General features: G+C 40.9%; 1 protein-coding gene across 2 annotated transcripts; it reads right to left on the reverse strand.

The window, feature by feature from the left end:
• Positions 1 to 7,339: 7,339 nt before the first annotated feature.
• Positions 7,340 to 10,759, reverse strand: LOC128437357 (lipopolysaccharide-induced tumor necrosis factor-alpha factor). Of its 2 annotated transcripts, none has more exons than XM_053419472.1 (5): positions 10,625 to 10,759; positions 9,385 to 9,534; positions 8,596 to 8,649; positions 8,306 to 8,453; positions 7,340 to 8,207 (listed from the first exon to the last, which is right to left on the reverse strand). In XM_053419472.1, the coding sequence occupies exons 2-5, from the start codon at positions 9,503 to 9,505 to the stop codon at positions 8,102 to 8,104; spliced, it is 429 nt and encodes a 142-aa protein (XP_053275447.1). In that variant the 5' UTR covers positions 9,506 to 9,534; positions 10,625 to 10,759; the 3' UTR covers positions 7,340 to 8,101. The 2 variants fall into 2 exon arrangements, with proteins under 2 accessions (XP_053275447.1, XP_053275448.1); XM_053419473.1 differs by having other exon boundaries at positions 9,385 to 9,598; positions 10,625 to 10,719.
• Positions 10,760 to 11,563: the final 804 nt, after the last annotated feature.

Genomic DNA, 11,563 nt, shown 5'->3' on the forward strand with positions numbered 1-11,563 from the left:
ATTGAGGCAGGAATAGTACAGATTTTTCTTAAAGAATAATACAAATTAGATCAGTTTGTAGATCTGGGCCATTTTGATGAAATATTATTATTCAAGTCATTTTGCAAGCCAAGAAGCTACATTTTTGTTTTGACAGGGAGAATTTTACACTTTCTCCATTTAAGTGTCGGTCGGGAAAGGAATAGTCAGCGCCGGAATTTGCCAGACTTTCTGTGCCGGTTGCCAGGTAACCAGTGGACACTCCAGGAAGTTAAAAGCTCAGCTGGTCTCCTGCCTCCAGTCAGTCAGCTGCTGAGGCTGCTGGCTGTTGCTTCATACTTAGCGTACAGGTATGACAGGGTAATACATCTCATTTCAGTCCAAGCAAAGGAGCAAATTTCACGGATTTCTTTTTATTGGCCACGCATTTAAGTTATGATTGCAAAATCATTGTGTGATGAATCGATAGTTAAAACAATCCCTAGCTGCCATCAGCACTATTTATTACTTACAGTCCAAAAGGAGCTTGAAAATCCTGACACTCAGGTGAGGTTTATCTTGTGCGTGTGTTGTCATCTGTTCTGGTTTGTCCGTGTGTGGTTGAGTCCACTGACACAAAGAAAGACTGCAGTGGGAGACAATGGGGCAGAGAAGTGCTGACCAACTTGGGTCATCAGTCCTAATCTGGGTAATCTAGTGGTTACTATGGTCACAGTGTGACAGGACCTCGATAAGTAGGAGCCATCCCATAATCCCATCTTCATCCCACCTCAAGTCTCTTTTGACAAGACACATATAGAGTCCACAAAGGAAGTCCTCAGGGGAAAGCTCATTGGGCTGAACATGCATCGCGTGTTATGGTGACTATGCAACACCTTCCTTCACACTTACATAATGAAAGACCTTCACAGCTGGGGAGCTTTAGTTTCATCCTCTTGACCTTGAGGCCGCGATGGACATTTACCGGTTGTGTGCTAGGTCCAAGGGTGGGAAATCATCACAGTGGGGTAGATTTGTTGTAAAGGCATGTGTGCTGTGCAGTTTGGAGTCTTCCTTTATTTCACATCTTATCTTCTTCGTGTTGGGGAGTCCGTACGAAGTGGCAGTGGTGTATTGTGGGAAACTGATGCCTGTTCCCTCTTGCAGCCTGCTGGCTCTATCTGCTGTCGTCTAGTTGAAAGCATCAGAACCTGGTCTCTTCAAATTAAATTAGGTCTTTAGCCAGGTACACAACCATTTGCAAGTTTTTAGACCTTTAGCAAATAAAAACTTCTCTCTTGTCTTTTTCTTTGTCTTTATTGAAGAAATCACAAACCAAAAACCAGACCAGCACAGAGTACATCATGGTATATTGCTTAAATCATAGCATGAAATCATCAGAATATGGATTGCACATATAATACACACCTGCTTTCCTTTTATATTGATATTTGACATTACTCTCTCTGGACTATTTATATCCCTTTATTCCACAAAAAAACAGCATAACTTCAAAAGTAACTCATGTTTCTCACGACACCCATACAAAAACCCTCTGCTTTAGTATATTTTGCTAATTTATGGAACAAAGAACCAATAAATTATATCATGATTATTACATTTTTTGCTTCATGATTTGCTGATGAGAATAAGACTTAAGTTTGCATCTCCAAAATGTTTAATGACTTACGTTAAATAGTGCATCTCAGTAATAAAGTCAACAGCCCTTCTATGTAAAGTGCCTTGAGATAATGTATATCATGATTTGGCAGAATTAAAACAAAATTTTAAAGAATTAAAGCTACATCTCAGTAATGATTTATTGGTCATTCATTCATATTAATAATTATGTGGTTTAAGCAATGAGTTATTATTACTGCACCTTAAGTAATTAGCTTCTATATCATATTATACTATCAGTGTTTCACTAAATGTTTCTGTTATGCATTTTATCTTCCCGCTTCTTTTGAATTTGTTCATGTGAGAATATTCTTTCTTCATAATAAAAACTAAATTATGAGTCAAATGACAATTTTCAATTAAAACATTCAATATGTCATTAAAATAAAATCTATATAACAACTTCAGAGAAAGAATAAAACTTTGAATTTTCTTGTGGACACTATATATAAACAGGGCATTCAAATTTAATTAAGAAAATACTTTCATTTTACACTGATCCTTTTATTATAAACGACATCAGTCAGATCGCATTTTAAATCATATGATTGAAAAAATAAAGCACAAACTTGTGTGAGCTAAGAAACATTTGTGTAGCCAGGTTTGGCCCCTGTACAGACGTAGGTCTCATCATGGCTCTTTTTTATATCTTTCGGTCTTTGAGTTGAGACAACACTTCTGTTTCATTTACGTTTATAGACATGCAGGACGGTGTTACATGTGGGGCAGGAAGGCTCCACATCCTTACAAGCATCCGCAACCAAGGGGATCCAGAAAAAAGGCTAGAGCCTGGAGTTGAGGATTGTAAAGTCAAAATAATGCTTGTTTACTTAGTGTATGTACCAGTGTGTGTGTGTCTATGTGTGTGTGTGTGTGTGTGTGTGTGTGTGTGTGTGTGTGTGAATACTCACAATAAGGCAGCAAGTACACTACAGAGTGCCCAGCTGAGTGCACCTCTTTTATATTTGATTGTACTGAGAACAGGGGTTTGGCAGCGAGGACACATCATCTGTCCTGGAGCCTTTGGCAGCTGCTGCACCATTAACATTGCTATAGAAAAAAAAATACTTGTAGGATCCAAATATGAAGCTGAAACAACAATATAATTCCCCCTAAGTTGAATGGGCATCGCTGTGTGTGAGCAATGGTATTCCTCAGGTACTTGGATGCACGGTAAGCTCACCAAGGTGGTCAAGTGTTTGACCCTGAAGGGTGAAAGAGTCTTTGTGTTTATTTATTGGATTGGCTGCTATCCCTTTAAAGCTAGTACCGTAAGCCTGGCATGGAACACAAACTCAAAGCCTGTTGCTCAGATTGTGCTCGGATGTTGGACAAATGACAAACTTTTTGAAAAGACAAACTTAATAAAGCAAACTATATAAGAAAATTATTGCAACATTTAATGGTAAAGAAGGATAAAACACAGACAAAGAATGCTCATTAAATGTACTTGAATCTGTGTTGGATCTGATGTCATGTGATGAAAGGGGGAAATAATGAAATATTGTTTAAAGCAAAAATAATGTTTAATGGTGTTTTGCTTATGCAAAATCGTTGGTTTCATGTAACGAAGTTTGAGTGGAAATGTTACTCTAAACAACAAGGTTTCCATGGACTGATGCATTGATGATAGATGGAAAATGACAAAGAAGAAAATTCCTGATGACTGGAATCCTGTATCTCTTATTTAATTCTACATAGTTGGACATGTTGGATAGAGACACGAGACCAGGCGCTACAGTCTGAGATTGTTTTGGGGCGTACTGGTAACTGGTATTCCTTCACCCAAGTTCTGCATGCTACTCATGTTTCTGCGGCTGTAACATTGCAAATTTCCCCATTGCGGGACTAATAAAGTTCTTCTTAATCTAAAATGAATGAACAAAATCAGAGGAGCAGGAAGATGTCAAGCTCTTCTTTTTTTACCGGGATCTTTCCCATTTGGATGTCTCAATCTATTTCTGTTGATCTATTGCTGCTTATTTCAGGAGTTGTACGTGTGCACCTCAGCAGCCGGACGTTTGGAAACACAATCAAGTCCAGTTGTTGATGTGCATATGTACTGCTTCTGAAAATGCCATGACCTGGATGACTGAGAATTGTCCCAGATCTCTTGCTGCTTACCTTGGTAAGGAGGACAGGAGGGTGTGTCAGAGTCGGTCACTGCTTGCTTCTGTGATTTTTGAGAACGACAAATTTCATGTTAATGTGTCGGTGGAGGTGGAGGAGCAACGCTATGAAAAAAAAGTCTTTGAATGTGATATCATCATTTACAATAACCACACTCTGTGCTAACATAGCAATTTCAACAAAACTATTTTAAGGTATTTAATAGTTTCATTTATTTATTTTTATTTTAATACTACAGTAGCTTACTACTAAATACTTATTTTCCCAGTGCAAACGTGCTCTTTTGCAGATGAGGCCTGTTTGGAAAGATAGTCTGAACAAATGATAAGATCAAGTGAGTGAAAATCCTAAACCACCTGACATGTAAAAAAGAGTCATGGTGGAAGAACACTTCAGTGAAACATATTGGTCAGTGGCTCACTTCACTATGTGTTTGAGCATTTTCACCTCCACCTCAATTTCAGTAAAACAAATAGGTTTCTATATGTCTCTTCTCAACCTTGCCCTGACAGCTTCAAATCCCTTGGACTCACACCAGACCGTTGACTCAGCTTTGGACAGCATCTACACATACAAGACAGGAGCCAGCAAAGATCCAGACACTTAAAGGACACTCTCCCTCCCACATCTTCTCCATCTGTTGTACAAAAGTATCATCTAACCCATCCTACTTTACACCTCCACCTGTTTCGTCACCAAGCTCTCTGTCACAACCCGCAAATAACACTTGTCACATGCAACTCTCCCTAAGTAACTCGCTGTAATAGATCTCTGGATGGGAAACAACTCCGACTAAACCTCTCAGTGATCTAGAACCATTTACCACGCTCCATGGTGCTCTGAAAACATTTTGGTCCTGAACTCCACGAAAACCAAAGAAATCATAATAGGCTCCCGCAGAGGCAGAGCAGACCCCGATCCACTCTACATCAACGGGGACTGTGTTGAAGAGTCCCAGTCTTCAGGTTCCTGGGCCCCCCCCTGGGCACCCACATTGCTAAGGACCTCTCCTGGATGGATAACACCACTGCAGCAGTGAAGAAGGCACAGCATCTTATTCCTGAGGATCCTCAGGAATAACATCCTGCCAGAGAAGCAGCTGGTGTCCTTCTATCACGGCTCAATCAGGAGCGTGCTGCATCTCTGTGGGGTTCACTGGATGCTCAGCAGCGTACAGGACAGAGGAGGATCACCGGCAGCCCACTGCCCTCTCTGGAGTCTTATTCAGGTCTCGCTGCCGCAGCAGAGCAGCCAACATCCTGAAGAACCCTTTCCACCTCTGGATATCATCTGTTTGACCTGCTGACCTCTGGCAGACGCTTCAGGTCAGTCAAATCACGGACACACACTGAAAAACCCCTTCTACCCCACAGCCATAAGAGAACTGAACTCTTCTAAAAACTGACACACGGACTGTTTGGGACCTGAAATATTCACAATGTTAACAGATGTTTACATCCACAACAATGCACCCTCTGTACATACAGTGCCTTGCATAAGTATTCACCCCCTTTGGACTTTTCTACATTTTGTCATGGTATAACCACAGATTAAAATGTATTTCATCGTGAGTTTATGTAATGGACCAACACAAAATAGTGCATCATTTGGAAGTGGGGGGAAATATTACATGGATTTCACAATTATTTACAAATAAAAATCTGAAAAGTGTTGAGTGCATATGTATTCACCCCCTTTACTGTGAAACCCCTAACAAAGCTCTGGCGCGACCAATTGCATTCACAAGTCACATTTGCAAGTCACATAATTAGTAAATAGGGTCCACCTGTCTGCAATTTAATCTCAGTATAAACACACCTGTTCTGTGACAGACTCAGAGTTTGTTGGAGATCATTACTGAACAAACAGCATCATGAAGACCAAGGAGCTCAGCAAACAGGCCAGGGATAAAGTTGTGGAGAAATATGAAGCAGGGTTAGGTTATAAAAAAATATCCAGAGCTTTGAACATCTCTCTGAGCACCATAAAATCCATCATAAGAAAATGGAAAGAATATGGCACAACCGCAAACCTACCAAGAGGAGGCCGTCCACCCAAACTGAAGAGTCGGACAAGGAGAAAATGAATCAGAGAAGCAACCAGGAGGCCCATGGTTACTCTGGAGGAGTTGCAGAGATCCACAGCTGAGGTGGGAGAATCTGTCCACAGGACAACTATTAGTCGTCTACTCCACAAATCTGGCCTTTATGGAAGAGTGGCAAGAAGAAAGCCATTGTTGAAAGGGATCCATAAAAAAATCCCGTTTGAAGTTTGCCAGAAGCCATGTGGGAGACACAGCAAACATGTGGAAGAAGGTGCTCTGGTCAGATGAGACCAAAATTGAACTTTTTGGCCTCAATGCAAAACGCTATGTGTGGCGAAAACCCAACACTGCCCATCACCCTGAGCACACCATCCCAACAGTGAAACATGGTGGTGGTAGCATCATGCTGTGGGGATGCTTCTCTTCAGCAGGTACAGGGAAACTGGTCAGAATAGAGGGAAAGATGGATGGAGCCAAATACAGGGAAATCCTTGAAGAAAATCTGATGCAGTCTGCAAAAGACTTGACACTGGGGCGGAGGTTCATCTTCCAGCAGGACAATGACCCTAAACATACAGCCAGAGCTACAAAGGAATGGTTTGGATTAAAGAATGTTAATGTCTTAAAATGGCCCAGTCAAAGCCCAGACCTCAATCCAATAAAGAATCTATGGCAAGACTTGAAGATTGCGGTTCACAGACGGTCTCCATCCAATCTGACTGAGTTTCATCTTTTTTGCCAAGAAGAATGGACAAACCTTTCCATCTCTAGATGTGCAAAGCTGGTAGAGACATACCCCAAAAGACTTGCAGCTGTAATTGCAGCGAAAGGGGGTTCTACCAAGTATTGACACAGGGGGGTGAATACTTATGCACCCAACAGATGTCAACTTTTTTGTTCTCATTATTGTTTGTGTCACAATAACATTTATTTTGCACCTCCAAAGTACTATGCATGTTTTGTTGATCAAACGGGAAAAAGTTTATTTAAGTCTATTTGAATTCCAGTTAGTAACAGTACATAATGGGAAAAAGTCCAAGGGGGGTGAATACTTATGCAAGGAACTGTATACTAGATTTACTATGCTGCGAAAATATCTGCTGTACTGTTTTTAAATTTAATTTATTTTTTACCTCATACATACACAATTATTAATATTATTATTATTGTTATAGTATTTATTGATTGCTTAAGCACAATTTTGAAAACTGGGTCCAGTTATTCAAAACAGTACACACAATTAGCACAACCACACACCCAATTAGCAGAACACCTCAGATCCTTTGCAAAATTTGAAACACTTTTGTAAAAACTATACACAAATTTATTAAAACCATATTGCTGTACCATATGAAGCACACACGTTTCATATGACTTAATTCTATTTGAACCAGTTACACACTGCTGTTGCTAACCTAAAACACTTTTAGCAATTCTACTTCTCAGTGATTAGAGTACTGTAAGTGAAGTACACAGAGAAAGTGCAAATTTACAATAAATTCACCAATCTACACAAGACCAATGATGCAGAATGATAAAAATATAATTTATTTCTCTCCATATACCCAAAGCTCAGCAAATATCAAACAAACATAAGACTCTTTATCCAGTACAGGTTACAATGACAGATTTCACTGTATATCTGCTGAGATTCGGCTGAACTCTTCGTCTAGCCTCCCTCAGCGTCAATCTGAGGTTCACGACATGGTCAACTAGTATTTTACAAATTTCATTTGATAAATTTGGTCCTCTTCTTCTTTAAGCACGTTCTCCTCCTGCTTCAGGTCTTCCTCTTCTTCTACCTCCACCTCAACCTTTACCTCTGGCATGGCCTCCACCTCTTCCTCTCCCTGCTTCTCCTCCTCCGTGGATTCCCCCTCTCACCCTCACTCTTCTTCATCTCTGACTTCTTCCATTTTGGTTGAAGACAGGTGAACTCACCTGCTGCATTTGTATAGTGCTTAATCCTGATTGGTGCGTCTACAATGAAGCAGTCATGTGTTTGCGCACCTGATGGCTGTGTTGAACCAATTGGCTCATAGGGGTGGTAGTTTGACAGGTAGTGCTTTGGAATTGCAAGGAAGTGACATCATGATATACTTCTGTGTCTAATGATACAAGTGTGTTTAATGTTCTGAAAATCACTGCAAAAAGTGTGAGTCTGACATTGTGCTTATAGTTGTGCAAATCTGGGCCAATTTTTTGCTCCTTGAGTGTCAGGTTTTGATTATTGTGTTATACTTTTGATTTTAGTGCAATCGAAAAAAACTGTAAGACAACTCTGCTGTTTCATCTGCGTTTGTGGACATGCAGGACGGTGCGGCACACGGGACAGGTGTGCTCCACGTCCTTACAGGCATCCACAAAGAAGGGGATGAAACAGCAACACCAGCACCTGGAGGGGAGGAAGGTCAAAATAATACTTGATTACTTTGCTTCATATATGTGTGTGTGTGTGTGTGTGTGTGTGGATGTGTTGGGGTCTGTACTTACAAGAAGAATCCAAGTATCCCACAGATCAGCCACGTGAGCATACCATTTTTGTACTCGGTTTGACTGAGAACAGTGGTTTGGCAGCGAGGACACAGCATCTGTCCTGGCGCCTCAGTTGGCAGCTGCTGTACCACAACCACATGATTCACTGTGATAGAAAAAAAAACTAGTATTACTGACAATCACAATCCCCATATTCCCAAGGACTAGGCACTGAACATGAACCTGTCAGAGTGCCAGACAGTATATATATATATATACTTGTGAGAGAGATTGAGAGAGACACCTACCAGGATGTATGATCTGAGTCTGTTGCTCGTAGTACTGGTATCCATGTTGTTGAACTGTATATGAGAAGACATTATCAGAGATTTCACCTGAGAAAGGCTTAAAAAACATTCACTAACAAGGACGATGCCCCAACTATATGTGAAATAAATTTGAATTGAAATGTATAAATTGACACTGAGGGGAAATTAAGAGACGTTGAGGTGAAGATGCATCTTATAGGCTGGTCAGGGAGGATGCACAGTTGAGGGATGAAAGGATGAAGGGATGGGGTAGGGATGAAAGGATGTGTGTAGGAATGAGGGAGGGAGGATGCAGGAATGAGGGTGGGGATGAGGGAAGAGAGGATGAAGGGATGACTGATGAAGGGATGAGGGAGGGAGGATGAAGGGATATGGATAAGGGAACTGGAATGAAGGAATGAGTCTTTGGATTCGGGATTCGGGATGAGATTTGGGATAAGGGAACAAGTATGAAGGAGGGGGGTTAGGGATAAGGGAGGTGGATCAATGGATGTGGGTCGGGATCACCGTCTCTTTCTCTTCTCTTTCACCACTGAAGGTAAAAGTTGTGTTGAAGAATCTTAGATAAACAGCGGATGATTGGTTGACCAGGTATATGTCGGATTGACTGAGGCAAAGTTGAAGCCCTGCTTCTGAACCGCTAACTTCATTCAAACATTAAACACACACTCCTACCACATGGAAGTCTGTATGGTCTGATGCTTCAAGATTCAAGAAATAAGAACAATGACACTAAAAGAGAAAAAAAAGTCCAATGACCAAACTCACCAGGGTAGCCCGCAGGTGGAGGGCCTCCCTGATAGCCTCCCATGTCAAAGCCTGCAGAGGGGCCTGGGTATGGTGGTGCTGCATCTGTCATCGGCACGGGAACTCCCTGACCCTTTTCCATGATGCCTGCTTAGTGGACTCTGGAAAACTCTTTGAAGGCAGAAAAGAGTAGAAATCGGCCTTTTCATCCAATAATGTTTTCCAATGATCCCCTCTGTCAATGAAGGGCAGTCGGGTTACTCAGTGGTTAAAATGTGTTGTGGGGGGGTGGAATGCGATCTCTATTCTTGCATCATTTCTCCTCTCCAGTGTGAAAACCTGCAAATCCAGTATTTCCACACTAAGTCTACACTGAAAGCAGTCACTGACTCTATGCAGGCGAGCAGGTTGGGTGGCTTGACATTTTTCATCGTAATGGAACAGGGTTTATAGTTACACTTTGAACAACAATAGATCTCAATCATCTCATTACTCATCTTAATTAACTTCCTGTACTACCCACTCCTTATTCTCGAAAAGGAATATTTTGTACTCGAGATGGTGCAAACCACAAATTGCTATTATGTGCAGAGGAGTGTTGGCTGACTGGATTTTTGTCAACCTCATCCGTGAGGTAAACAATGCTTGGTGAGAAAGATGTGTTGACCATCATCTCTACTCAAGTTTCGTGAAGATAAGATTTGTTCACGTTTACAAGCAAATCCAAATAGGAGCTATGAGAGATCACTGTCCCGCAACTTAAAGGTCCAGTCTGTAGAATTTAGTGACATCGAGTTGAGATGTTGCATGTAACAGCTGAATACCCCTCACCACCCCCGCCCCCCCCCCCCCCCTTCCCAACATGAAATTGACATCTACTCCGTAGAATGGACAGTACCCTGGGAGGATAATGTTGATGAAGCGATTGAGAGGAAAAGGGTTTATACCCTCTCCACAAACCACAAATCAGACATGTACATGTATAGGTTTAGTTTGCATTCATCACAGACGGTTACTCTGACCTTGTGTCTCTGGCAGGCTATAGAGCTCAGTATAAATTAAAATATGCCTAACACCTCAACAAACGTCGACTCCTTGCAACAAGGAAATGAGTCGTATTTTAGATTTCGAAGAACAGAAGAGTATGAATTCTTAAATCAGGAAGATGTCAGGTTCTGATGGCATCTAGGTTGTTGTTGTTTTTTTAATCCGAACCTTAGCTGTTCCCATCTGTATGTTTTATTGATATATTGTTGCTTACCTTGATACCTTGGGTGCGAGAGAGCCTGACACTGTTCCTTCCGTGACGAGAGATAAAATGTCAAACACCACTGCAGTGTGAATGGAGGGAGGTGGAGCAACAACAGGAAAAAGGTAGACCTAGGTGAAGATCACCTGTTTTGTCTAATCTGGAGCGTTTCAACATATCACTCTGTAGCACGACTCCTACACAATCACCATTTGTTTATATTTCCAACTCTTTTATGGCATTAAATAGTTTAATTTATTATCTGTATTCTAAATGACAATATTCGATAACCAAATTCTTAAAAACATATATTAATTCCAAACTCTATTTCTTAACAGCGGAAACTGTGAGAAAGATTTCAGGTGTGACGTCTATGTAGAGATCATCTGAACAAATATTGATTGGGACAAGAAGTTAGAGGTAGGAACAAAAAACTGTAGACTATAGTAAAGATTATTAAAGGTTTTATATGCAACATTAAAACTCGACTTTTATCAAAGAAATACTGCACATGTGTGGGATGTACTGAGTATGTTGAGAATTAAAAATGCAAATTTGTGTGCTCATTTTCAAGTTGGTGAAAGTAATGCAGCGCCAAGCAAATACCCCGATGGAAAGTATTTGTCAGTATACCTGCACAAAAAGGTTTTGGGTGTGTGTGCGTGCATGTGTGTATTTGTTTTTCCATTACAAAAGCTAAGCCACCTTGGCTTTTCCGTTTCTGAGCAAACACTGCATTACTGGAGAAGTATTTTAAGACGGTGACTTATAGTTTCGTCTTACAGTGAGTATCTAGGAAAAATCCGGTTTGAAACTGTTAGACTGTGAACCAGGGCCTGTTATAATTCTCCACTCGTTTTGAACTTATAAGAGACTCCTTATGTTATGAACTCAGTATCTTCTTGTTTTTTGGACTGTTGGATTTCTCAGTGTGTGCCCTTTGAGTTTTTC

This window comes from Pleuronectes platessa, chromosome 3, assembly GCF_947347685.1.
Source record: "Pleuronectes platessa chromosome 3, fPlePla1.1, whole genome shotgun sequence".
In the NCBI taxonomy this organism is placed as follows: Eukaryota; Metazoa; Chordata; class Actinopteri; order Pleuronectiformes; family Pleuronectidae; genus Pleuronectes; species Pleuronectes platessa.

Bases quoted from the DNA above. Each gene is read 5' to 3' on its own strand.
- LOC128437357 (XM_053419472.1), bottom strand. From the start codon at position 9,505: ATGGAAAAGGGTCAGGGAGTTCCCGTGCCGATGACAGATGCAGCACCA. The intron at 8,650-9,384 runs GTGAGTTTGGTC...TCTCATATACAG, and splicing joins TCCACCTGCGGGCTACCCTG to TTCAACAACATGGATACCAG. The intron at 8,454-8,595 runs GTAGGTGTCTCT...TTTCTATCACAG, and splicing joins GACTCAGATCATACATCCTG to TGAATCATGTGGTTGTGGTA.